The sequence below is a fragment of the Danio rerio genome, chromosome 3 (assembly GCF_052040795.2).
Source record: "Danio rerio strain M-AB ecotype USA chromosome 3, GRCz13ab, whole genome shotgun sequence".
NCBI lineage: Eukaryota > Metazoa > Chordata > Actinopteri > Cypriniformes > Danionidae > Danio > Danio rerio.
This window is the reverse complement of record NC_141023.1, coordinates 10645001-10672447: the sequence shown is the minus strand read 5'-3', so window position 1 is coordinate 10672447 and position 27447 is coordinate 10645001. Positions and strand designations below refer to the sequence as shown.

Here is a 27447-nt window from a genome sequence, read left to right as displayed (position 1 = left end):
ACACACATTTACGGTAAGACATCCACACATTCAGATGGACAGCTAAAGTCAGAATTATTAGCCCTCCTGAATTATTAGCCCCCCTGTATATTTATTGCCCAACTTCTGTTTAAAGGAGGGAAGATTTCAACACATTTCTAAACATAATAGTTTTAATAACTTATTTCTAATAACTGATTTGTTTTATTGGTCATGAAGACATCATTTCTATTTGAGTGGGTTCATAGTAGATAACAGTAATGTATTGCACTAATAAGAAGTTGCTGTAATGTGTATTTACTTTAATGTGTGTTGGTTATTCACTCACCATTTCTGGCACGTAGAAGATACTGCGGATGTTGAGCGGAGCGTCTGCGCGGTAGTGGAGTGTGTATCGCGGTTTATCGTAGGCTTGAGCCACATATCGATAAAACTCCTCGTGCTGCCACTCGCTGATGTCTTTGGGCTCCATCATCCAGAGTGCCTGAAGAAGAAGAGAAGGAAAACAGGTCAGTTTGTTTGTTTGTGTTTAATTCAATGCAGCTTCTAAGGTTATTTTCATGGTGAGGAAAAGTATACTGCAGATATATACAGTTGAAGTCAAAACTATTCACACTCCTGTGATGTGTTTATTTGTATTGTATTATTGTTTACCAAATGATGCTAAACAGAGTCAGGAAATTTTCACAGTATTTCTTATCATATTTTTTTCTTCTGGAGAAAGTCTTGTTTTATTTTGGCTAGATTAAAAGCAGTTTTTAATTTTTGAAAAACATTTTAAGGTCAAGTTTATTAGCCTCTTTAAGCTATATTTTTTCGATAGTCTACAGAACAAACCATCAATTTACAATAACTTTACCCTAACCTGCCTTAGTAACCTTATTAAGCATTTGAATGTCACTTTATGCTGAATACTAGTGTCTTAAAGAATATCTAGTCAAATATTAAATAGGCAAAGATAATTAAATCAGTAATTAGAAATGAGTTATTAAAACTACTATGTTTAGAAATGTGTTGAAAAATTCTTGAGGGGGGGTCATATATAGTAGCCCGTTTCCACTGAGTGGTTCGGTTTGGTACGCTTTTATGGCCGTTTCCACTGTCAAAAAGCATACCGAACCAAACCATACCGTACCAGGCCCGGATTGGCTAATCGGGAGGACCGGGAGAATTCCCGGTGCGCCGGTCCGTTTTTTGGCCGCTAGGGCCGGTGTCCCTAGCTCCAGAATCTGTTGCTCTAAGCAGTCACACTTTTTAAATTAATTTATTTATTTACTTGACCACAGTCTTCTTATTCATTAATTTAATACAGCTCTCTGCTCTTTTCATATATAACCAGCCTGCAGGTTCATAATGTTATAAGTCACTTCTCATACAACCGTTGTGGCCCAGTGGTTAGCACGTTAGATTACAACGTTGCCGACCCGGGTTTGATCCTCGCCTGAGTAAATTATTATTTTCATTTTTACTGTTGAGACATATAATACTGTTTGGGTTGTCAAACATTTAAATTTCTAAAGCAGCTGTTTTCTCAAAAAAAGACGTGATAGTGTAATTAGAAACTGAATTGGAAATGACCTTATTTTAATATAGTCAGTCGTGAACTGAGGTGTGCCTGTCTGAGGCTTGAAACTCCAGGGCTGAAAAGGAGTCCCACTCCGGCCCTGTACCGCACCACTTTTTCGGGACCCTTTCGAAAGGGTCTCAAACACAAGAAAAGGTACCAAAAGGCGGAGCTAGACGCGCAGCTGAACGCTATTGGTTTACAGAAGAGATACGCCATTCACTTACAACAAGCCAGAATGTAAACAAAGGACCCGCCATGTTTGAAATACACAGCGAGAGATTACAGCGGAATTATATATTCATATATCATCATCCTGATGAACAGCCACACAGCCATGGAGTAGAGCAGAATCTACCCTGTGCCTCGCAGTTTTTTTTACGAGCCAGTCTGACGCGCGAGCAGTTTCGCTTTCTTCCTTGCGCTCGCCGCGTCTATATCTGAAATAACAAACTTCTTGAGCTGATAATAATAACACGCGCTTGATTTTTGACGTGCTTTGGAAACCCGATCCTGTGAGAAGCTGACAAACGCGAGAATGACATATTCAGAAAGAAAAAGGACAAACGCGAAAGTGGAGCGCAGAAAAACGGAGCACGTTATTTCTTCAGCAAACGTGAACAAACTGCCTTGTTTTAATTATTATCATCACCTTTTGGACTAATATGAACTGAAAATGATGGAATGACTCTCTAACAGAGGCTACATGACATGTGCTGCTGAAGATTACAGACACAGATGAGAGGTTTTCACTGACTGTAGGCTATACTTTGAGTTGTTTTGAACCTAATTAAGGACGAAATGTTTGCTGTGTGTAGTTTTTCTGTAGTTGGTAACATATCTGAGACTGTAAGGGTCTGTATGTGTTCATATATGTTAATTTATTTATTTATTTAATATAATTATAGACATTACAGTAGGCTATTTTGCACTGTTATTGATCTGCAGTTATAATCAACTCCTGTTAATAGAAAAGTTAGTAATAAACATTTATACAGAAGTATTTATGTGTGTAAAGCATCTGTTTTGTGAGAAGTGCTTTTCATATGATATATGAACGACCTGTGCAGCTTTACTGTAGACATTTCCTCGAGCGACAATCATGCGACTGAAACTTTCTGTCTTACACCACGCCCACCAAAAGGGTACCCTCTATAGTGGAAACGCAAGCCTGATAAAGGTGACCCGTACCGTACCGTACTGTACCAGTCAGTGGAAAAGAGCCATAGGAGGACTAATAATTATGACTTCAACTGTATATTAAACCAATTCAAAATATACTCCTATGTTTTCAGCAGGACAAAGACCTTTATACAGGGTCGGATCAACATAAGAGCGAGTAACATGATGGCAGAATTGTATTTTGTGTGTGAACTATCCCTTTATTTACATGCTTAATAACAGACTTCATGTACCTGCAGGGTGTTGAGCCTCCGTCCATTCAGGAAGATGGGGAAACTCACAAAGTTGCTGTACTTGGTCACCACCTCTGCAAAACACACCGGATTAATGAGATTTAGTTTTTCTTCATGATTTATGTAACAGTGTGTATATTGGACGAAAGCACACCTTTAACTCTGTCCTCTGATGAAAACTCTTTGCAGTCGTCTTTAAGGTGGAGCACAATCTTGGTTCCCTGTCGAACACCTGAAGCTTCAGCGACCTCAAACACTCCAGAGCTGCAGACACACACACACACACAACGGTAAAAACTATATTATAACTATACAAATACTATATGTTGTACTATAACTGATAGTATGATACACTTTGTGGATGCTAGTGCTTTGGGTGCAGGTGCTGTTCTTCTTCTTCAGATGGGTGCTGATGGTTTGAACCATTAAATCAATTTCTTTTCTCGAGTAAATACAGCACTAAAGAAAAGGACGCTCTCGCTTTAATACTTGCTTTGCAACATTTTGAAGGCTATGTTGGGTCCAGTTCCAAACCTATTACAGTGTATACTGATCACAATTCCCTTGTGTTTTTGCTCCAGATGTCAAATGCAAACCACCACCTTATGCGTTGGTCTCTAATTTCTCAGAGTTATAATTGGTGATATGTCATAAGAGAGGTTTAGATGATGTAATCTCGTGTGTGAATTAATAAAACAATGATGTTTTATTTTTCAAGTGTGGGGATGTTATGATATTTAGTTGATGTGTGCAGATCTATGCTGCCCTCTTGTGTTCTCTCTGTGTGTTTACACTTTTGTTTGAAGGAAGGCAGTTGCTAGAGGAAATTTGATAATGGATTTGATTGGTTCTCATATCAGCCAACCCTGAATAAAAGGACTTGTTTTACGCATTTAGCTTTGTGGGCCCTTGTGTTCCTCCAGTGTATTTCTCCATTTTGCCTACCATTGAGCACTTTGCCACAGAGAGATTGCAATATGTTTGGTATGTATAGACACGTTTAAGAGTGTGATAAATGTGATTTTGATTTTTCTTCTGTCGTTTCTTGTTTTAACTTTTAAGTTTATTCTTGCTCATTTGTTTCTACCCATCATGTTAAGAATTGTGGTCAACACTATTGTAAAACACAGTTGTGAATAATTGTGGGAAGAGAAGTAGAGGGATTGACACCACATTGTTTTTTTGTACGTTTGTTATTGTCTTGGGAGTTGGACAAGTAATTGCTGTATTTTACTTATTATTTTTAATTTCTTTTGGCAAGATAGTCGGTTAAAAAAATGTTTTTTGTTAGTTATTTTTGGCCTGGTCTTCCCCTGAAGATATATTCTTATCTCAAGTAATAAACAAAGCTTGATTAATTCCAATTTCTTTTCTGGTATTGGCTCTCTTTTTTCAACCTTTTAGAACACACGCCCTCCCAAGTGTGACACCAAGTTCTTTCCATTTCGAGTGTGTTATTAAATTCCTTAACACTCTCACCAGTCCTTCCTCCTTATTTGCCTCTAATACCACAGTTTGTCGCGGGGGCATGAATGAAATGTTCATGAGTGAATGTGAAACTGCTGAACTGCAGTTAGGGTCACACAAAATTACAGGAAACTCTTACATGAAAGCACTTCAGGTAAACACCTTAATCATATTATTGTCTATTAAGGGAAATACATAGATTACAGATGTCCATGTAAGCATAGACAGTAGTGTTTTTGAAATAAGTGAAAGATCCAGAAGGGCATCCTGCTGATTTGCTTCAGAAGGGCATTTTTTGTCAGACGGCTCACCGGTTTGACTTTCATTCACCGTCATTCATTTTAAAAATCACCCACTCCATTTTATTTGTACATGTTTTACTCCATTTTTACATGTTTCACACACTGAGGAAGGCTTTGTGCCGAAACGTCTGTTTGTCTGTTGTCACCCGTAAAATATAAGAAATGGTAAAAATAAAAACAGTATGAAGCAATTGAGTGCGAATCATTACCTTCCTTTGAATACATGTTTTACTAAAACGCATAAACTCTACAGGTGCCTGATAGTTAGATATGGAGCTAACATTAATCAGATTCACTTTAGTGAACACATTAAAAATCTACAAAGTGCACGTCTGGCGCCCCACAAGTTTGAAAACCCCTGCTCTAGATGGTCAAAACACTATAGATATTTACTTTAAATTAGGATAGTATTTTTTCATGTATACAGCATACTGTAGTGTTGACTAGTGAACTAATAAAGTGTATAACAGTATATTTTAGTTTTTACTACAGTAAACTGTGGTGAATTGTAGTATAATACACCCTAAAGTTGAAGAAAACTACAGTATTAGGTCATTTTTTATATTATTATAGTTGTAGTGTGACCATAGCAACTATGGAATCACCACAACAGATTAAAGTTCTCGTAAAGTGCTTTGAAATGTGCAGTTTTATTTAATGTTTGACGCAATCTCAACCGAAACACGAAGAGAGGGGGGTCATAGTGTAGCTCCTCCCTTTTTTATAAAACAGCCAGTAGCGTTTTGTTTTTCATCATGGCTCAGCCAGTGAGAGCGATTGAGCTCAAGTGGATCAAATGAAAAGCGTCTTGAAGGGGGTGGGGCATGTTAGACACTAGAGAGCATTTGATTGGTCAAGATTTGATGAGAAACTGAAGAATGACATGAATAAAACCCTTGATCTGTTTAGGTGGAAGTGACAAACAGAAAGTTTTACATGTTTATATCAGTTTTATATCTTGAATGAATTGTGTCACTGTTTTGGTGCACACTAGCTTATAGACTATAAGCTATATGCTTTTAAAAAGACTATAAAAGTTTTGAAACACAGGTTTGTAGATGTTTTGAATAGTTGTCAGTGTAATTCATGTTAACTTTAAATTGTTTTTGGTTTGTTGTCTGTTGGATTTATGTGACTTGTGTACTGCCTAATCTTGGCCAGGACGCTCTTGTATAAGAGATTTTTTTATCTCAATGTGTCTTTCCCGGTAAAATAAAGGTTCTAATAATAATAATAAATAATAATAGACATCTTAAAAACTAACAATACCGATACTAACATCTATTAAAACATTTTTATTTCATGGGACCTTTAGTTCAAGCATTTCTCTATAATATGATTAAAAAACGCTACAGTATTTATTATAAATAACTACAGTACTTTTTTCATTTGTTGCTCACCCGTCTGAGGACCACTTGTATCCAGGAGCATCTGCTTCTGCCGACTGAGAATAAACCTCCACCTTATCGGCCACCATGAAGGCGGAGTAAAAGCCCACACCAAACTGACCAATGATGGAGCTGCTGGCCTCCGCTTGATTCTGCAGAGCGTCCAGAAAAGCCTGAAAGAGGAATAAAGAGAGGAGGATGACAATACATCCACTGAGAGAATGAGGCGAGCAGAGTCTGCAGGAGTTCAGTCAGACGAACCTTTGATCCAGATCGAGCAATCGTGCCCAGGTTAGAAACCAGATCCTCTTTGTTCATCCCAACACCAGTGTCCTGCAGGTCACACATGAGAAATACTGGTCAATAGAAGCTACATGGCGTTGAAAGTGCATTGAAATACTCCAGTTAGGCTGTAAACATGACAAATAGGAGATCAATTCTCGAGAGCCAAAAATTACTGTGATCAATTAAATGAATGCAATGTTGCGATTAATACCACAGATGAAAATACATTAGAAAAAGCATTAGGTCTGCTCAGAGCATTACAGATGTATTTTTTGTGTTGCTGTGCACAGTATCTGACTTGACAATAAATCATTTATATTTAGGCATTTAGATGAATTGCTGAAGTAATTTGTTGCTTTAAGTTTTGATTCAAGCACTGCAAAAAAGCACCAAAATGTCAGCACTGATGCTTTAACTTGGTTATAAAATACATGGAAAATGGCAACATATAGTACAAGACAAATTTGACAAACTATATGTAAAGAAAAAAATTATTATTACAAGTCTTTAGAAATTAATCAACATTATCAGTCCTTATACTAATTAAATACTATTAAAATAAAAGACTGGATACCATGTTTAAAGGATCAAGAAACCCTCGGGTACTTTAAAGATGTTGACAGATTTGTGTGTGTTGAGCATCAGTTAAGACATTAGCCCCTTTCACACATACAGACCTTTCCGGAAAATTACCGGCAATTTCCCGGAAAGGTTGTATGTGTGAACAGGTCCTTTTTGAAAATACCGGTAAATTCGTTCTGGCTATTTTCCGGAAAGAGAAGTTGTAACATTACCGGCAATTTGCCGGAATGCTGCGCTGTGTGAACGCAGAAGGAAGATTTCCGGAATAAGCGCGTGCACGTCTAGAACGTGCTGACGTGAGACGTCTGCTTTAGCCAATCACAACAGTCAGACGCATTTACGTCCGCGCGGTTTGTGAGAATAAAAGCCTTTGAATATTTTTCCAGACACATTTAGCTGCTAGAAGTTAGTCAGATAACGTTTATATGTTCTTCTTAATGCCAACTGTGTAAATAATCATCGATAAGATGCTTATGATAAGCCGTTGTTTGTTTACCTTCAAGCTTTGCGTGTGCCCGTGAAACAGCCTGTGAGCGCCAGCACACACACGCATATCATGAACATCTCGACATGCGAATATGATCCTGTGAAAGTTGTTTACAATATTGATCATCAAAAGAGTTTGTAATTTAGTCAAATGTTTACAAACACAAGCGCAGCCGTTTAAAGCTCATTTGTGGTGAATGATGTCAGAATTTACCGGTATTTTGGAATGGATGTGTGAATGCTCTTTTCCGGAAAAATTCCGTAACGTCCTCGCCTGTGTGAACAGCACTTTTTTGAATATACCGGTAAAGTCGTTCCGTAAATTTTCCGGATATTTACCGGTATCACTGTGTGAAAGGGGCTATTGTTAGCACCAGTCAGCTGTAATTGTGGGGAAAACTGGATAATTTTGAGCTTTTGTCCGCTAATTTCAGCTTCCGGGTTTAAAATGAATCGGCGACGTAGCACAAAACTGCAAGTGCAAAGTTATCATTTATAGCAGAGTTTTCTTATCCTATGAGAAGAGCCGTCTTCTTAATTATTCGTGATTGCGTGTGCTTCCCGAAGGTAAGGCAGACCTGCCAGTGCAAAGCTGTGAGACCGTATGTTGATGACATGGTGAGACTGCGTCCACGGACCCACAGCACAGAGTATTTAGCTGTTCATGAAGGGTCGTATTTGTTTGTTTCCATGATCCACAGGGTTTGTTGCATGTTTTCCCCACAGTCCTGTCAGTGCAGATCCAGCAAAACTGTTTGTGTGCAGCAAGCATTTTTGTCGGGAGAGCAGTACGAGTATGGCGGAGAATGGCGGACTTTGTCCTTTATCAGTGGAGTTCGTTCACATTTAGACACATGTGCTGTGTTCGCCTAAATCTTCCAGATTACCAGCAGGGCTAACGGTTAAAATAGGCAGGGAAAAATACCTGCTGCACGGAGTCTGCATTCAGACCAGAGTATTGATGGAGAAGTCCTCATTTATAGTGTTTATATGAACACAATTATCTTTATAATGTTTGTTATTGTGTGTTAGTTGTGGTTGTCTGTATATGAAAATGAATAACAAATGTAGCAGGGCATTAAATTAGTTTATTTCTTTGCATTTTAGCTTTGTAAACTATAAAATCATGCGTCTCCTCACGGTTTGTGTCTCATTTTGTGAGCTGACTGACAACAGTTGTTCGCTCCCCCAGCCCCTTCCTTCTCCCCTGCTCTGCTGGCCACGCCCACTCCTGCCTCTGATCGTGGAGCTCCACGCCCATTATGATGCAGTTTTTTTTTGTTTTATTTTTGAGGTAGACCTGAACCAAAAGTGGAGGGTGTCATGGCCCTTTAAGTAAATTTTGCAGTTTCGAGAGGTTTTGTATCTTATTCTTTCCAAATGTAAACAGAAAGTCCCATAGTAGCCAGTCAGAAAAGAGAGGCATAACAATTTTCTTACAAAAACAAAGTATGACTTTCTTGGCTAAAATCAAGGCAAGCTGGACAGGTAACATTTGAGTAGAGGTCCCGAAAAAATGCTAAAATTGGGTGTAAAACACTTTTTTTTTAAAGGTTATGAAGTTTTTAAAAATGCATATTGTCCCTAAAAAACATTTATAAATCCTTTTTTTAATAGTTATTGTTTATTTTTCTTCTTAACCATTGGATCTATATTGGAGTTAATTTTATAAGATGTTTGTTTTTACCCACAGAGGGCTGCAATGGAGCGTTAGGAGGTTAATGGAAATGTTTGGAGATAATGCTTAACCCTTTAAGGTGCACTACTTGAAAAAAAAAAAAATGTTTGGCCCACACTTGCATTGAATAATATACTGACACAACTCTAATAAATAGTAAGCAATTAAAACATAAATAATAGCCCATGGATAAAAGGTCAACCAGATGGTTACGATGCTTATTAAAGGGTTAATAAATAAAAATAGCAAAAATAAATGAAATTATCAAAATATATATAAAATTTTATATTAAAATAAATAGATGGCTAAATACAAAACAGCACAAAACAAAAACAAAAAAATAAAAGAACCTAATAATAATGATAAATTAATTCATAAGTAATGCATATCTTGGGTGAAAATCTGTAATAATGTGATAATTAATAAATCATATTTATAACTATATTTTAGACCTATCTATAATGTTAATTCTTTAGAATGTAAATGAGGATTTTTAAACACTGTAGATGCTTTCACACAAGTGTGGTTGAGTTTACTTATTAATTTATTATCTTTTTATTTTTTATTAAATGTTTGTTTATAGTGCTTTGTATTTGAAATGCTGCTAAACATTTAACATGCATGTGCAATGTAATATTTACTAAAGTTGGTATGGCAGCAAATGTAGAAACTGTGACAATTTTACCTCTTCTAAATTACAATCTGTCAATAGAATAAGCGATCTAAAACATCTTTCCTTAATACGTGACCAATTTACTGACAATTAAAGGAATATGACCTTCTTTATTTTTATTTTTTAATTCCCAATTCCAAGGCAGTATTGTCTGTTTAATCTGATTCTCCTCTATTTTTTTGTTCCCGAGTGCCACTGTGAGGTATAATGAAGGCATTATGAGGACACCTGTATGGTGAAGGTGCCTTTAGCGCTGTCCGTCTGCAGGTGGATCTCCATTGGTGCTGTGTCTCCTCCAGCCGTGATCATCCTGTGCCGCAGTTTCTCCAGAGCATCACTGCCGTTAGAGATCAGCTCCCTGATGAACACCTGGAAGAGCAGGTACAGATCGCAAAACACTGACCATTATACAGACATCCAGAGCAGTGCATACATTTACATTAGGGCTGAACAATATACAGCTGACGTCAGAATTATTAGCCCTCCTGTTTATTCCCCCCCAAATTCTGTTTAATGGAAAGAAGATTTTCTTAACACATTTCTAAACATAACAGTTTTAATAACTCATTTCTAATAACTTTTGCCATGATGACAGTAAATTTTAATTGACTAGATATTATTCAACATACTACTATTCAGCTTAAAGTGACATTTAAAGGCTTAACTAGGTTAAATAGGTTATGTTAGGGTACTTAGGCAAGTCATTCTATAACAATGGTTTGTTTTGTAGATATTGAAAAAAACAATGTTGCTTAAGGGGGCTAATAACACTGACCGTAAAAAAATTAAAAACTGCTTTTATTCTAGCTGAAATAGAACAAACAAAACTTTCTTTAGAAGAAAAAAATATTTAAGGAAATACTGTGAAAAATTCCTGAATCTGTTAAACATCGTATTTCTTTTGTCACATCTATAGGATTATATAGTCTTCTTCAATATACATTTATTCATCACCTCTTTCTCAGAATACAGCGATCTGGCCACAATATCCAACAGTTTCTTCGTCTCTGCTTGAAACTCGTGTTTGGAGAAGGATCCTTAATTAAACAAAGAAAAAAAATTAGTTTGAACATCCTTATAATATCCACACAATAACATATTTTATATTTCATGTTACTAAATTCCCACACAGATTTTAAAATACAAATGAAGTCAAAACTAAGCATATTGATTTTGTTAGCTCACGTTCATCTGTGCATGTCATTAAGAACAACAAATAGTTTGCCCTTGTGATCTAAAATTGAAATCTGACAATGTACTTCCTGTTTGTTTTCAGTTCAATTCTCAGATTGTAGCTGCGTCCCAAATCGCATACTTATCCACTATTCTACGCCATTTTGTAGTATAAATAGTGTAAGTAGTGAGTTCACACTGAAAACTCTAAAAATAATAAGTGCACTTTAATTGCACTCATTCAGCCGCTAAAATGAAGTGTGTAATGATGGACACTTCACGCACTCAACGACCGCAGGTTTGCTTACGTAGCGGAAGGGGCGGAGCTATCGGGCGCACATGTTGGATAACTTTATTTATTTTGGATGGTGAAAGCAAAATTCTCCTACGAGAGTAATTATAGCGCCTCCCGATGGTGATGCGGCAATACTCACGGCAGGTATTATTTGATCATTCGGTCGTTTATTTCACTTATTTGCCAATCGTCAAACGTTATCAGGGAAACGGTTTGAATTTCCGCTTAGTAAAAAAACATTAGTGTGCCATTTGGGACGACACTACATACATATACTATCCTGTTGAGTGTGTAAGTGCATAAGTACATAGTGCATGAGTGCATAGTGTATAGTGTGCAATTTGGGACGCAGCTAGTCTTTGTCTGAGGAATTGGGGTGGCTTACATACTTAAAAATCACACCCCTCCAACTGTCAGGTTTGACAACAAACAGAAATGGTGAGCAGGAGGAGTCTGTTAGGTTGTAAAAACTCTTAAAACCAATTTCTCAATCTTTCTGAATGAAACACCTACTTTACTACATTCAATCAGCTTGCAGTAGAAAAAAACAAACCACACCCACTGTTTTCTCATTAATATTCAGTTTATATAGAAGCTGCGTCACAATATGGAAAAAAAGGGTCGCAGATTTTAATTCATTTGGACTTAAAGGTTCATTAAAACAGTATTAATTTGAAATAGAGATAGCTTGTAATATTTTTTAAAGTAGCCTTGCTAAAAAAGTACTCAAAATTAGCTGACTTTTACTAAAACTTTTTTAAACAAGGCTAAAATTGAGCTGAAATAAATAAAATAATAAAAACCGGGGCTAAAAACCAAGGCTGAGGGATAACGTTTGCAGAAAATCTTTGACTAAAACAATTTCAAAATTTGGAAATGGATTTGGCAACACTGTAAAAAACATTGAGTCATTTATTTAACCCAATGGTTGAGTTAAAGATATTTGGTGCTTTGTTGGGTTATTTTGAACTTTTATTGTGTTATTTATTTAATAAGTCAACCAGTTGGGTTAAAAAAATGTAAACTTCAACAGTCAACTGATTCAACTGACACAGAAAGGGGGTATTAATATTCATCTTTATTTCTTTAGCGCTTTTACAATGTAGATTGTGTCAAAGCAGCTTAACAATAATATGTGTGCATAATGTTATTTTTGTGTTAAAGTTTAAGCTCTAATGCAATAATATAGCTGTTATTTTTTTCTATGTAATGTGTTTATCTTTCTCCGTGTTGAGTGATTTTTATATCTCTATATACACTCGCTATATACAAACGCTTCATAGCCGATCTACATTTAAAAACGGTTTCTCTCCCACCGGTGTTCATCTCTACTGTTTTTGTTATTGGTAAATGATCCACATATTTTAGATATTCGGCTGTCATTCTCGCCTATAGGAACAAGTGGAGACTTTGCTGTTCAGTCTTGGTGAAGGTATGTTGCCTTTTTAATTTATATATTAAAAAAAACACATGTTTTTCAGCTAGAAAACTATATTGTAGCATTTAAACACTAATATAGACACACAAATATGCTGCATTTTATTTAGGAAGTTGCTGGTTTTGCCAAGAAATGAAGAATCATAGCATTAATGTAATGATTACTATTCACCACTTTACACTATTCATCACTAGACAGGAGGCTGATCTGAACATTCTCAACGTTTCTTTCTTTAGTCATGAAGAAGTCATCCGAGAGCAGGCTTGTTTTCATCATTTATCAGAAGAGGATTCGCCATCCATTTCAAGGTACTTGATTACTATTAAAAGTTAAAGGTTATTATTACTGTTTGTATTTACTTTATATAAGGCCCTTTTAAAAATAAATAAGGCTAAAATAATTAAAAAAATAATAATAATACAACCAAGGCTAAAACCAAGGCTGAAAGGCTAAAACCAAAGCTAAAATGACCTGAACATCTTAAAAGTATAAGCGGAGTTTACCTTGAACGTTCTCTGTGTCGGTGATGATGTTGTGGAGCGTCTCCTCCTCTGCAGGCTCTGTGTGCTGCTGTGTGCTGTAGCTGCGATGATGAACACTGACCCCTGAACAGCTGGGGCTCCACAGTCTGAAGGGTCTGGGCTGATGCAGCTGCTGTCTGCCATTAGTGTCCACTGATGAACAATATCAGAATCAGGATAAAACAGATGTGACTATTATTATTATTAATATTATTACTATTATTATTATCATCATCATAATTATCAAACAGGATTAATTTATTTCGTATTATTGCTTATGCCAGGGGTTAAACTCTAGGTTTTATTGATTGAATTAGAGCTGCATGATATTAGAAAAACCTGACATTGCGATATTTTGTTTTGCTGTGATATGTATTGTGATATGAATGTAATCTCACAAGATGATTTGAATAGCTCAACTGGAATGGTAAAGTCTTTTTCTATTTGCATTTCTACAGCCATATCACTCTGCAGCCCAAGACTAGTTACTGATGCTAAGCAGGGCTGAGCCTGGTCAGTACCTGGATGGGAGAACACATGGGGAAAAACTAGGTTGTTGTTGGAAATAGTGTTAGAGAGGTCAGCAGGGGGCGCTCAAGCTGCAGCGTGTGATAGTCCTAATGACTGGTCTAAACTGGCTGCAAATTGTACACCATTAGTAATGGTTAATCAATGGATTTGCCTTATTTAAATAATCTACAGGTTTTAATGCTGTAATTATTATAATTTTTATAGATGTTGTCTGTTTTTAATCCCATTCTGTCATTTATTTCTCATTTGCTGATTATTTTATTATTTTGATGCTAATATATTACATAGGCTGTTTTATATACATATCTAAAATGCTTTAAGTTCAAGTGCTTCAAGACTGCTTTGAGCTTGAAAGAGAGAGAGAGAGAAGCAGATTTACCTGTACGTAAGTGCACATGGAAATAATTTAGTACAACAGTGTCAGGGTTCAACACTAAAGATTTTTCCTACTGGCCCGATTGGACCAGTGGTTCATATTTTTACTTGCCCTGCCAAAATTTTCACTGGCCCCACCCAAAAAAAAAAAAAAAAGTTAATTGCTATTTCCAAGCTACATATTTAATATTGTGTCACAAAATAATGTCTGTGAATCTAGAATTTAAATATTTGAAAAATGTTAAAATATTAAGCAGTAAAATATAGAGTATGGAAAATGTGCAGGTATTTTATTACAAAACAAAAAGTGGCTGACTTAAAAGTGATAGCAAACTATGCAAAACATCACTTCATTTTATTTGTCGTGTTGTACCCATGTAAATGTTTCCACAACGTTAGAAACAGAAGTTTTCTTTTAGCCTCATAATTTAATGTTGCGGTTACAGTATGTTGCCGTCTATTAAAATTTAGTGACAAGGCAGCACTGCCCCGATTGGGCCAGTAACGATTCTGTCTACTGTCCCGAGCATCTCTCACTCTAGCCCCGGGCCATCGGGAAATCCTTATTGTTGAGCCCTGAGTATCATAATAATAATAATTATTTAATGAAACTAGGCTTTGTTTGTCGCATATAGTTAGTAGAAACTATTTACGTGATGTGGGTAAAAGGTTTGTTTCAATCCGGCAACCACAGCAAGTATATTTCAAACCTGTTGGAAGCATTGAAATTTATAATAATAATAATAATGATATAACAAAAACTAAATATTTTCTAGATATTTTTTAGATCCATTTAATAAATACCAAGAATTATTCATAGCAAAAAAGGCGATCCTTGTAGAAAATAAAACCCACTTTTGTTTTTGCAAAAACAGATTTTAGTAAGTATATTTACTTTTATAATTTTTGGGTTTATTAATTGTTTTCAGTCTGATCACATTACTGAACATGTACACAGCTGAGTAACTCAAATACTGCAATTCTGCGAATGGTGATTATTTTCCTAATGAGCTCCATTATTAAATTCACAGCAGAAGTTCTTGATGTTTGGGACATTCCACCAGAAACCTACATTTTCACTTATAAAAAAAAAATTTCAGGGCCTGACTTAAGCTCGTCATGCTCAAACAAATCATACAAAAACAAGCATAAAATCATACAATTCAATGATAAAAGCTTCCTTGATCACTGTCAGTTTCTTCTCCAGCAAATTATGTCACTCCCAAGTCATAGCCTTCACTGTGTAATTTATTGCACATTTTTATGTTAAATTTAATGCAAATGTGACAGGACTGACAGAAACATGGGGACAATTGTTAAACAGTATTTATTTGTAGAATTTGATTATAATTTCATATTTTTAATCAGATTATGTAAACGATAACAACTTAAACTTGATATTTCTTAAGTTTTTTTTCTAAATAACGTTCTAAAACTAAATGTTTTAGTATAACTCATTAAAGCTGTGGCTTTAATTCGGCTGAGGACATGGGCAATGTCAGGGTTTGTACATTTGTAAAGTGTTTTTAATAAAGAAAACAATCTGAAAGAACCAAATGAATCACATATTCCTACAGAACAACTCACAGAAATCAACCATCGCTCCATTTTAGACATTTGTGGCATGAAATACTTTTCATTCACTGTATTTCTATTTTCATTTCGGGGACAGCTAATGATAGAGGTAAAGTTGGTTTTATATTTACACATTCAGACTTCCCCCTTAATAATATAATTTCATTAAAGTATTATTTGCAAAATCTAAATAGTGAAATCATATAAGCAGCCAATGACTATCAAAGTACAACATTGTTCACAGTCAAATAAACAGTGTTAATGTTGTTTTCAAGTCATACTGGCATGCTAATTCCACTCGAATATTCAAAGTAACATGGTAAACAATATAGAGACTTCTAAATGAACGAATGTGTGAATATAAAACCAACTTTACCTCTATCAGCTAATGTACGTTTCTTGTAAGATGTCCCGTTGGTACTGCGGTCAAGCCAGCCGCGGTTCGGAAAAACACAGTCAAGCCAGCCGCGCTTTATATTTCGGTGCGCGCGTATTATTGTCATTACGGTAATGTCAGCAGCCACACAGAGAGCGCTCCACAGAGCACCCATTTCGCCCAGAACAGAGAGATGACAACGAAATATAAGTTTATCCCCCTTTCCTCCCACGTATGCTTTATTAAACAATTTATTAGCTTTTTTGACTGTTGTTATTTAAAGAAATTGGTTTCTGGGCTTACCTTTAATTTCCTCAAGTTTATCTTTTTGCTTCAAATGATTTTATAGCAGATCAAACGGACAGAATAAATATACGATTTCTAAATACACAGAATGCGTTTCTACTTCTCCTAGCCAACTACAGTACATTGCAATTAAGGTTAAATGCAATTTTATACAACGTGGCTAACCTCAGAAAGTGAAAACAATCATAAAGTAGTCCAACAAAACATTGTTTAAGTTATAAATATATGTTGGTTTTATTTAAAGGGGATTTTGTATGCTTCTTTCAGTATATGGGATATGGGGCATTATTACACTTTAGATGACTGTAAAGACCTTATTATTTGTTATAAGTAGAATAGAACAACAATAAGATCTGATGCAGGAAGTCAAATACTAAGCATACATTATATGAAGCCTGTTTTACTGCAGCATTTTGGAGAAATGTACCATTAACACACTTTAAAGTGCTATAAAGAAATAAGTAGAAAAAAACAAAGTTTGGTTCTGATACAGGATGTACATGCATACCTCATGTGAAAGACCTCATTTAAGTTAACAGAAGAAAACTATGGACAGGACATCCAATATTATATGCATACCTCATAATAACTTACTGCAGCATTTTGGAGAAATTTGCTATTATTGAGCTATAAAGTCTTTAAAGTGTTATAAATACATTGTTTGACATAAGTTAAATAAAAGACTGATCAGGTCTGATACTAGATGTCTCATGCTATATGCATATATACAACATATGAATCCTTTTTACTGCAGCAATTTGGAAAAAAAAATGCTCATTTAAAAGATGTAGAAAAAAAAAACAATAGTCAGGTCTTATACAGGACATCCCATACTAAACCTCATATAAAGACTTGTTACTGCAGCGTTTTGGAGAAATTGGGCATTAACATTACTCAAAGTGTTATGAAGACTCAATTTTCAATAAATAGACAAAAAACAATGATCAGTTCCTGTACAGAACATCACATACAATATGCATACTACATGTAAACACTTCTTACTCCAGCAATCTGGAGAAGTGGGACATTAACAAAATATAAAGTGTTATAAAGACCCCATTTCGATTAAGAAGAAAGAAACAATGGTCAGTTCTTATTCAGGACATCCCATACTATATGTGTACTTCACATGAAATCTTTTTTTACTGCAGCGTTTTGGAGAAACTGGGTATTAACCTATTATAAAGTGATATAAAAACCCCATTTCTAATAAGTAGAAAAAAACAATGGAAAGTACTTATAAAGGACATACCATACTATTTATGTACTTCACATGAAGCGTTTTTACTGCAGCGTTTTAAAGAAACGGGGTATTAACATAATATAAAATACTATAAAGACCACATTTTAAATTGGTAGAAAAAATCTATTGTCAGTTCTTATACAGGACATCCCATACTATATGTGTACTTCACATGAAACCTTTTTACTGCAGTGTTTTGGAGAAATTGTATATAATATATTTCAAAGTGTTCTAAAGACCCCAATTCAAATAAGTAGAAAAAAAACAATGGTCAGTTCCTATACAGGACATCCATACTATATCTGTACTTCACATAAAACTTTTTTACTGCAGCATTTTGGAGAAATGGGGTATTAAAATAATATAAAGTGCTATAAAGACCTCATTTCAAATAAGTAGAAAAAAACAATGGTCAGTTCTAGTACAGGACATCCCATACTATGAGTGTACATTACATGAAACCTTCTTACTGCACTGTTTTGGAGAAATGAGGTATTAACACAACAAAGTGATATAAAAACCCCATTTCAAATAAGTAGAAAAAAAACAATGGTCGGTTATTATACAGGACATCCCATACTATATATGTACTTCACATGAAACCTTTTTACTGCAGCATTTTAGAGAAACGGGGTGTTAACATAGAAAAAAAAGTACTATAAAGTCCCCCTTTCAAATAAGTAGAGAAAAACAATGGTCAGATCTTATACACGACACCCTTATCTCTGTGTGTACTTCACATGAAAGTTTTTTGCTGCAGCATTTTAAAGACACGGGGGAATTAACATAGTATAAAGTAATATAAGGACCCCGTTTTAAATAAGTATAAAAAAACAATGGTCAGTTCTTATACAGGACATACCATACTATATGTGTACTTCATATGAAACCTTTTTACTGCAGCATTTTGGAGAAAGGGGGTATTAACATAATATAAAGTGCTATAAAGACCCCATTTCAAATAAGTAGAAAAAGACAATGGTCAGTTCTTATACAGGACATCCCATACTATATCTGTACTTCACATGAAACCTTCTTACTGCACTGTTTTGGAGAAATGGGGTATTAATATGATTTAAAGTGTTATAAGGACCCTATTTCTAATACGTAGAAAAAAAACAATGGTCAGTTCTTATATAGGACATCCCATACTCTATGTGTACTTCACATGAAACCTTTTTACTGCAGCATTTTTCAGACATGGGGTATTAACATAATATAAAGTGCTATAAAGACCCCATTTCTAATAAGTAGAAAAAAACAATAGTCAGTTCTTATACAGGACATCCCATACTATATATGTACTTCACATGAAACCTTTTTACTGCAGCATTTTAAAGAGACAAGGTATTAACATAATAAAAAATACTATAAAGACCCCATTTTTTATAAGTAGAAAAAAAATAATGGTCAGTTCTTATACAGGACATCCCATACTATGTGTGAACTTCACATGAAACCTTATTACTGCAGTGTTTTGGAGAAATTGTATATCATTATATTTCAAAGTGTTATAAAGACCGCATTTTAAAAAAGTAGAAAAAAACAATTGTCAGCTCTTACACAGGACATCCCATACTATATATGTACTTCACATGAAACCTTTTTACTGCAGCATTTTAAAGAGACGGGGTATTAACATAATATAAAATATTATAAAGGCCGCATTTTAAATAAGTAGAAAAAAACAATGGTCAGTTCTTACACAGGACATCCCATACTATGTGTGGACTTCACATGAAACCTTATTACTGCAGTGTTTTGGAGAAATTGTTTAATATTATATTTCAAAGTGTTATAAAGACCCCAATTTAAATAAGTAGAAAAAAACAATGGTCAGTTATTATACAGGACATCCCATACTATATCTCTACTTTACATGAAACCTATTTACTGCAGCATTTTAGAGAAATGGGGTATTAACATAAAATAAAGTGCTATAAAGACCCCTTTTCAAATAAGTAGAAAAAAACAATGGTCAGTTCTTATACAGGACATCCCATACTATATATGTACTTCACATGAAACCTTTTTACTGCAGCATTTTAAAGAGACGGGGTATTAACAAAATATAAAATACTATAAAGACCGCATTTTAAATAAGTAGAAAAAAACAATGGTCAGTTCTTATACAGGACATCCCATACTATATGTGTACTTCACATAAAACCTATTTACTGCAGCGTTTTGGAGAAAGGGGGTATTAACATAATATAAAGTGCTATAAAGACCGCATTTCAAATAAGTAGAAAAAAACAATGGTCAGTTCTTACACAGGACATCCTATACTATGTGTGGACTTCACATGAAACCTTATTACTGTAGTGTTTTGGAGAAATTGTATAATATTATGTTTCAAAATGTTATAAAGACCCCAATTTAAATAAGTAGAAAAAACAATGGTCAGTTAATATACATGACATCCCATACTATATCTGTACTTCACATGAAACCTATTTACTGCAGCATTTTAGAGAAATGGGGTATTAACATAATATAAAGTGCTTTAAAGACCCCATTTCAAATAAGTAGAAAAAGACAATGGTCAGTTAATATACATGACATCCCATACTATATCTGTACTTCACATGAAACCTATTTACTGCAGCATTTTAGAGAAATGGGGTATTAAGATAATATAAAGTGCCATAAAGACCCCATTTCAAATAAGTAGAAAAAAACAATGATCAGTTTTTGTACAAGACATTCCATATTTTGTGTGTACATCACATGAAACATTCTTACTGCACTGTTTTGGAGAAATGAGGTATTAACATTACATAAAGTTGTATAAAAACCCCATTTCAAATAAGTAGAAAAAAACAGTGGTCAGATCTTATACAGGACATGCTATTCTATGTGTGTACTTCACATGAAATCTTTTTGCTGCAGCATTTTAAAGAAACTGGATATTAACATAATATAAAGTACAATAAAGACCGCATTTTAAATAAGAAGGAAAAAACATTTGTCAGTTGTTATACAGGACATCCCTCACTATATGTGTACCTCACATGAAAACTTCTTACTGCACTGTTTTGGAGAAGCGGGGTATTGACATTATAATATAAAGTGATATAAAAACCCCATTTCAAATAAGTAGAAAAAACAATTGTCAGTTGTTATACAGGACATCCCATACTATATATGTACTTCACATGAAACCTTTTTACTGCAGCATTTTGGAGAAACAGGGTATTACATAGAAAAAGTACTATAAATACCCCCTTTCAAATAAGTAGAAAAAAACAATGGTCAGATCTTATACAGGACATCTTAATCTATGTGTGTACTTCACATAAAAGCTTTTTACTGCAGCATTTTAAAGAAACGGGGTATTAACATAATATAAAATACTATAAAGAGTTTATTTTAAATAAGTAGAAAAAAACAATGGTCAGTTCTTATACAGGACATTTCATACTATATGTGCACTTCACATGAAACATTTTTACTGCAGCGTTTTTGGGAAACAGGTTATTAACATACGATAAAGTGCTATAAAGAGCCCATTTCCAATAAGTAGAAAAAAACAATGGTCAGTTCTTATACATGACATCCCATACTATGTACTTGACATGAAACTTTCTTACTGCACTGTTTTGGAAAAATGGGGTATTAACATAATATAAAGTACTATAAAGACCCCATTTCCAATAAGTAGAAAGAAACAATGGTCAGTTCTTATTCAGGACATCCCATACTTTTTGTGTACTTCACATAAAAACTTTTTACTGCACTGTTTTGGAGAAATGAGGTAATAACCTAATATAAAGTGCTATAAAGACCGCATTTCAAAAAAGTAGAAAAAAAAATAGTCAGTTCTTATACAGGACATACCATACTATATGTGTACTTCACATAAAACCTATTTACTGCAGCGTTTTGGAGAAAGGGGGTATTAACATAATATAAAGTGCTATAAAGACCGCATTTCAAATAAGTAGAAAAAAACAATGGTCAGTTCTTATACAGGACATACCATACTATATATGTACTTCACATGAAACCTTTTTACAGCAGCATTTTGGAGAAAGGGGGTATTAACATGATACAAAGTGCTTTAAAGACCCCATTTCAAATAAGTAGAAAAAGACAATGGTCAGTTCTTATACATGACATACCATACTATATCTGTACTTCACATGAAACCTATTTACTGCAGCGTTTTGGAGAAAGGGGGTATTAACATAATATAAAGTGCTATAAAGACCGCATTTCAAATAAGTAGAAAAAACAATGGTCAGTTCTTATACAGGACATACCATACTATATGTGTACTTCACATGAAACCTTCTTACTGCAGCATTTTGGAGAAAGGGGGTATTAACATAATATAAAATGCTTTAAAGACCCCATTTCAAATAAGTAGAAAAAGACAATGGTCAGTTCTTATACATGACATACCATACTATATATGTACTTCACATGAAACCTTTTTACTGCAGCATTTTGGAGAAACTGGGCATTAAGCCAATATAAAGTGCTATAAAGACCCTATTTCAAATAAGTAGAAAAAACAATGGTCAGTTCTTATACAGGACATACCATACTATATGTGTACTTCACATGAAACCTTTTTACTGCAGCATTTTGGAGAAAGGGGGTATTAACATGTTATAAAGTGCTTTAAAGACCCCATTTCAAATAAGTAAAAAAAGACAATGGTCAGTTCTTATACATGACATACCATACTATATATGTACTTCACATGAAACCTTTTTACTGCAGCATTTTGGAGAAACAAGGTATTAAGCCAATATAAAGTGTTATAAAGACCCTATTTCAAATAAGTAGAAAAAAACAATGGTCAGTTCTTATACAGGACATACCATACTATATGTGTACTTCACATGAAACCTTTTTACTGTACTGTTTTGGGGAAACGGGGTAATAACCTAATATAAAGTGCTATAAAGACCACATTTAAAATAAGTAGAAAAAAAACAATGGTCATTTCTTGTACAGGACATCCCATACTATACCTATACTTCACATAAAACCTATATACTGCAGCACTTTGGAGAAATGGGGAATTAACATAATATAAAGTGCTATAAGGACCCCATTTCAAATAAGTAGAAAAAAACAATGGTCAGTTCTTATACAGGACATCCCATAGTATACGTGTACTTCACATTAAACCTTCTTATGGCACTGTTTTGGAGTAATGGGGTATTAACATACTATAAAGTGATATAAAAACCTCATTTAAAATAAGTAGAAAAAACAATGGTCAGTTCTTTTACAGGACATCCTATACTTTGTGTACTTAACATGAAACATTTTTACTACAGCATTTAAAAAAATCAGGTATTAACATATTATAAAGTGCTATAAGAACCGCATTTCAAATAAGTAGAAAAAAAACATTGGTCAGTTCTAAAACAGGACATGCCATACTATATGCGTCTTCGACATAAAAACTTCTCACTGCACTGTTTAGAAGAAATGGGATATTTGCATAATATAAGGTGATATAAAAAAACAATTTTAAATAAGTAAAAAAGAAAACATTGGTCAGTTCTTATTCAGGACATCCTATACTATATATGTACTTCACATGAAACCTTTTTACTGCAGCATTTTAAAGAAACGGGGTATTAACCTAATATAAAGTGCTATAAAGACCACATTTCAAATAAGTAGAAAAAAATTATGGTTAGTTCTTATACAGGACATCCCATACTATATGTGCACTTCACAAAAAGCCTTTTTACTGCATCATTTGGAGAAACGGGGTTTTAACATATAAAGTTCTATAAAAAACCCATTTTTAATAAGTAGAAAAAAACAATGGTCAGTTCTTATACAGGACATCCCATACTATGTGTGTACTTCACATGAAACCTTTTTACTGCACTGTTTTGGAGAAATGGGGTATTAACATAATAATATAAAGTAATATAAAAACCCCATTTCAAATAAGTAGAAAAAACAATGGTCAGTTCTTATACAGGACATCCTATACTTTCTGCACTTGACATGAAACCTTTTTACTGCAGCGTTTTGGAGAAATTGGCTATTAAAATATTATAAAGTGCTATAAAGACCGCATTTCAAATAATTAGAAAAAAAACAGTGGTCAGTTCTTATTCAGGACATCCCATACTATGTGTGTACTTGACCTGAAACCTTTTTACTCCAGTGTTTTGGAAAAATTAGGTATTAACATATTATAAAGTGTTATAAAGACCCCAATTCAAATAAGTTGAAAAAAACAATGTCAGTTCTTATACATGATATCCCATACTATATCTGTACTTCACATGGAACCTTTTTACTGAACAATTGGGTATTATTATAATTCAAAATTTTATAAAGACCCCATTTCTAAAAAGTATAAAAAAAAAACAATGATTAGTTATTGTACAGGACTTCCCATACTAAATGTGTACTTCACATAAAAACCTTATTACAGCAGGGTTTTTGAGAAATGAGGTTTAACATAATTTAAAGTGTTTCAAAGACCCAATTTCTTGTAAGTAGAAGAAAACAATGGTCAGCTCTTATGCAGGACATCCTATATTATAAGCGTACTTCACATGAACACTTGTTACTTCAGTTTTTTGGAGAATTGGGACATTATTACTTTTCAGATGGATATAAACACCCAATTTCTAATAAGTACATAAAATCATGAGTTTTTGTACATATGAAGACTTATTACTGCAGCAAGTTCTATAATGAACCAATTTCTACTAAGTAGAAGAAAACATTGATCAGTCGTACAGGACATGCAATCCTATATGCATATCTCAGACGAAGACTTGTTACTGCATCGTTTTGGAGAATTGGGACATTGTTACCTTTTAGATTGCTACAAACACCTCATTTCTAATAAGTAGAAAAAAGAACAGTCATTTCTTTTACAGGACATCACATACTATATGCATACCTCATAGGAAGACTTGTTACTGCAGTGATCTGGATTAATGGGGCGTTATTACTCTTCAGATGACTATAAAGTGTCCATTTCGAATGAGTAGAATAAAATAATGGTCAGTTTTGATACAGGACGAATGTGTCAAGGACAGACAGCACATCACAGTTTTCCACAACTCCAAATGTGTCAGGGATACACAAAATTGCAGTTTCCTTCCTGCTGAGGAACTATATTTATTGACCTCCATAGTAATTGTTTTTTTTTCTAAAATGGAAGTCAATGGTCAATCTTTTGTGTTCAACCAAAAGAAGGAACTAATAAATGTTTGTAACCATTTGATTGCCAGTGCATAGTGCGTTCATTTTCACTTTTGGGTAAACTATCTCTATGAAATTAACCAAACATATTTGTTTTGTCTTTGTCTTTGTACCCTACATTTGGAGCAGCACCACTCATCATCCCCAATAATATCATTTTGTTGTAATGGTACAATAATAGCTTGAGACAGTTGGGATGATGCCATCAACCTAACTGACCACTGAATTGTCCATTGAAGAACTGACCGTTTTTTTTTTTTTTTACTTATTAGAAATGGGATCTTGATAGCCATCTAAAAAGTAATTATGTCCCTTTTCTCTAAAACGCTGCCGTAAGAAATCTTCATATGATGTACGCCTTTAGTATGGGACGTCCTTTTTAAGAACAGACCATTGTTTTCTTCTACTTATTAGACATTGGGTCTTTATGACACTTTGAATGTTATTATTCCTCCATTTCTCCGAAATGCTGCAGTGACAAGGTTTTATGTAAAGTATGCATATATTTTGGAATGTCATGAACGTGAACTGCCCATTGTTTCTACTTATTGGACATTGGGTATTTAAAGCACTTATATAATGTTTATGCCCAAATTCTCCAAAACACTGCAGTAACAAGTCTTCATCTGATAAATACATATAGTATGGGATGTCCTGTACAAGAACTGACCGTTGTTTTTTTCTACTTATTACAAATTAGGTCTTTATAGTACTTTAAGTTGATACCTATTTCACCAAAATGCCGCAGTAGGATGGTTTCATGTAAATTATGCATACAGTGAGGGACGTCCTGTACAAAACCATAAAGCACTTTATATTATGTTAATGGCCCAATTCTCCAAAAAGTGGCAGTAAGAAGGTTTCATATTAGGTATGCATACAGTATGGGATGTCCACTACGAGTATTCAGCAATAGGAAGAGCTGAGCATTGTTATTTTTTTCTACTTTTTAGAAAAGGGGTCTTTAAAGCAATTTATAAGTTTAATACCCAATTTCTCGAAAATGGTGCAGTAATAAGTTTTCACATGAAGTATGCATAAAGTATAGGACATCCTGTACGACAACTGACTATTGTTTTTTCTACTTATTAGTAATGAGGTCTTTATAGTACTTCATATTATGTTAGTGCCCCATTTCTCTAAAATGTAGTAGTAAGAAGGCTTCATATGATGTATGCAAATTTTATGAGATGTCCTCTACAAAAACTGACTATTTTTGTATTCTAATTCTAAAAAATGGGGTTTTTAAAACACTTGAATTTTGTTATTTCCCAATTTCTCCAAAATTATTTGGTGAGAAGTCTTCACATGAAGTATGTGTATAGTATAGGACGCCCTGTATAAAAACTGGCAATTGTTTTCTTCTACTTATTAGAAATTGGGTCTTTATAGCACTTTGTAATATGTTAATATCCCATTTCTCGAAAATGCTGCAGTAAGAATGTTCCATGTGAAGTACGCATATAGTATGGGATGTCCTATATAAGAACTGACCAATGTTTTTTTCTACTTATTTGACATGCGGTCTTTGTAGCACTTTATAATAGGTTAATACCCCATTTCTTCAAAATGCTGCAATAAAAAGGTTTCATGTGAAGTACACACATAGTATGGGATGCCCTATATATGAACTGACCATTGTTTTTTCTACTTATTTGAAATGGGGTCTTTATAGCACTTTGTAATATGTTAATACCCTGTTTCTCCAAAACACTGAAGTAAAAAGGCTTTATGTGAAGTACCCATATAGTATGGAATATCCTGTATAAGAACTGACTATTGTTGTCTTCTACTTATTTAAACTGTGGTCTTTATAGCACTTTATAATGGGTTAATACCCCATTTCTCCAAAATGCTGCAGTAAAAAGGTTCATGTGAAGTACACATATACTATGAAATGTCCTGTACAAGAACTGACCAATGTTTTTTTTCTACTTATTTAAAATGCTGTGTTTATATTATGTTTATACCCAATTTCTTTAAAATGCTGGAGTAAAAAGGTTTTATGTGAAGTAGATATATAGTATGGGATGTCCTGTATAAGAACTGACCATTGTTTTTTCTACTTATTTGAAATGGTTTTTTTATATCATTTTATATTATTATGTTAATACCCCGCTTCTCCAAAACAGTGCAGTAAGAAGTTTTCATGTGAAGTACACATATAGTATGGGATGTCCTGTATAACAACTGACAATTGTTTTTTTCTACTTATTTAAAATGCGGTCTTTGCAGTACTTTATTTTATATTAATAGCCCATTTCTTTAAAATGCTACAGTAAAAAGGTTTCATGTGAAGTACACATATAGTATGGGATGTCCTATGTAAGAACTGACCATTGATTTTTTCCACTTAATTGAAATGGGGTCTTATTAGTACTTTTTTCTATTTTAATACCAGTTTCTCCAAAACAGTGCAGTAAAAAGGTTTAATGTGAAGTACACGTATAGTATGAAATGTCCTGTATAAGAACAGATCATTGTTTTTTTCTACTTATTTAAAATGGGGTTTTTATAGTACTTTATATTATGTTAAATCCCCCGTTACTTTAAAATGCTGCAGTAAAAAGTTTTTATGTGAAGTACATATAT

General features: G+C 34.1%; 1 protein-coding gene across 2 annotated transcripts in view; it reads right to left on the bottom strand.

The window, feature by feature from the left end:
• The window catches only part of trap1 (TNF receptor-associated protein 1), a 56554-nt gene that overhangs the window by 19073 nt on the left and 10034 nt on the right, over nucleotides 1–27447 (bottom strand). The window contains 8 exon segments of one of the 2 annotated variants that reach the window (NM_001113625.1): nucleotides 308–463; nucleotides 2959–3032; nucleotides 3113–3222; nucleotides 6128–6288; nucleotides 6377–6448; nucleotides 10048–10188; nucleotides 10774–10856; nucleotides 13229–13399. In NM_001113625.1, coding sequence (NP_001107097.1) covers nucleotides 308–463; nucleotides 2959–3032; nucleotides 3113–3222; nucleotides 6128–6288; nucleotides 6377–6448; nucleotides 10048–10188; nucleotides 10774–10856; nucleotides 13229–13399 — 968 coding nt within the window. 2 annotated transcript variants of the gene reach the window in all.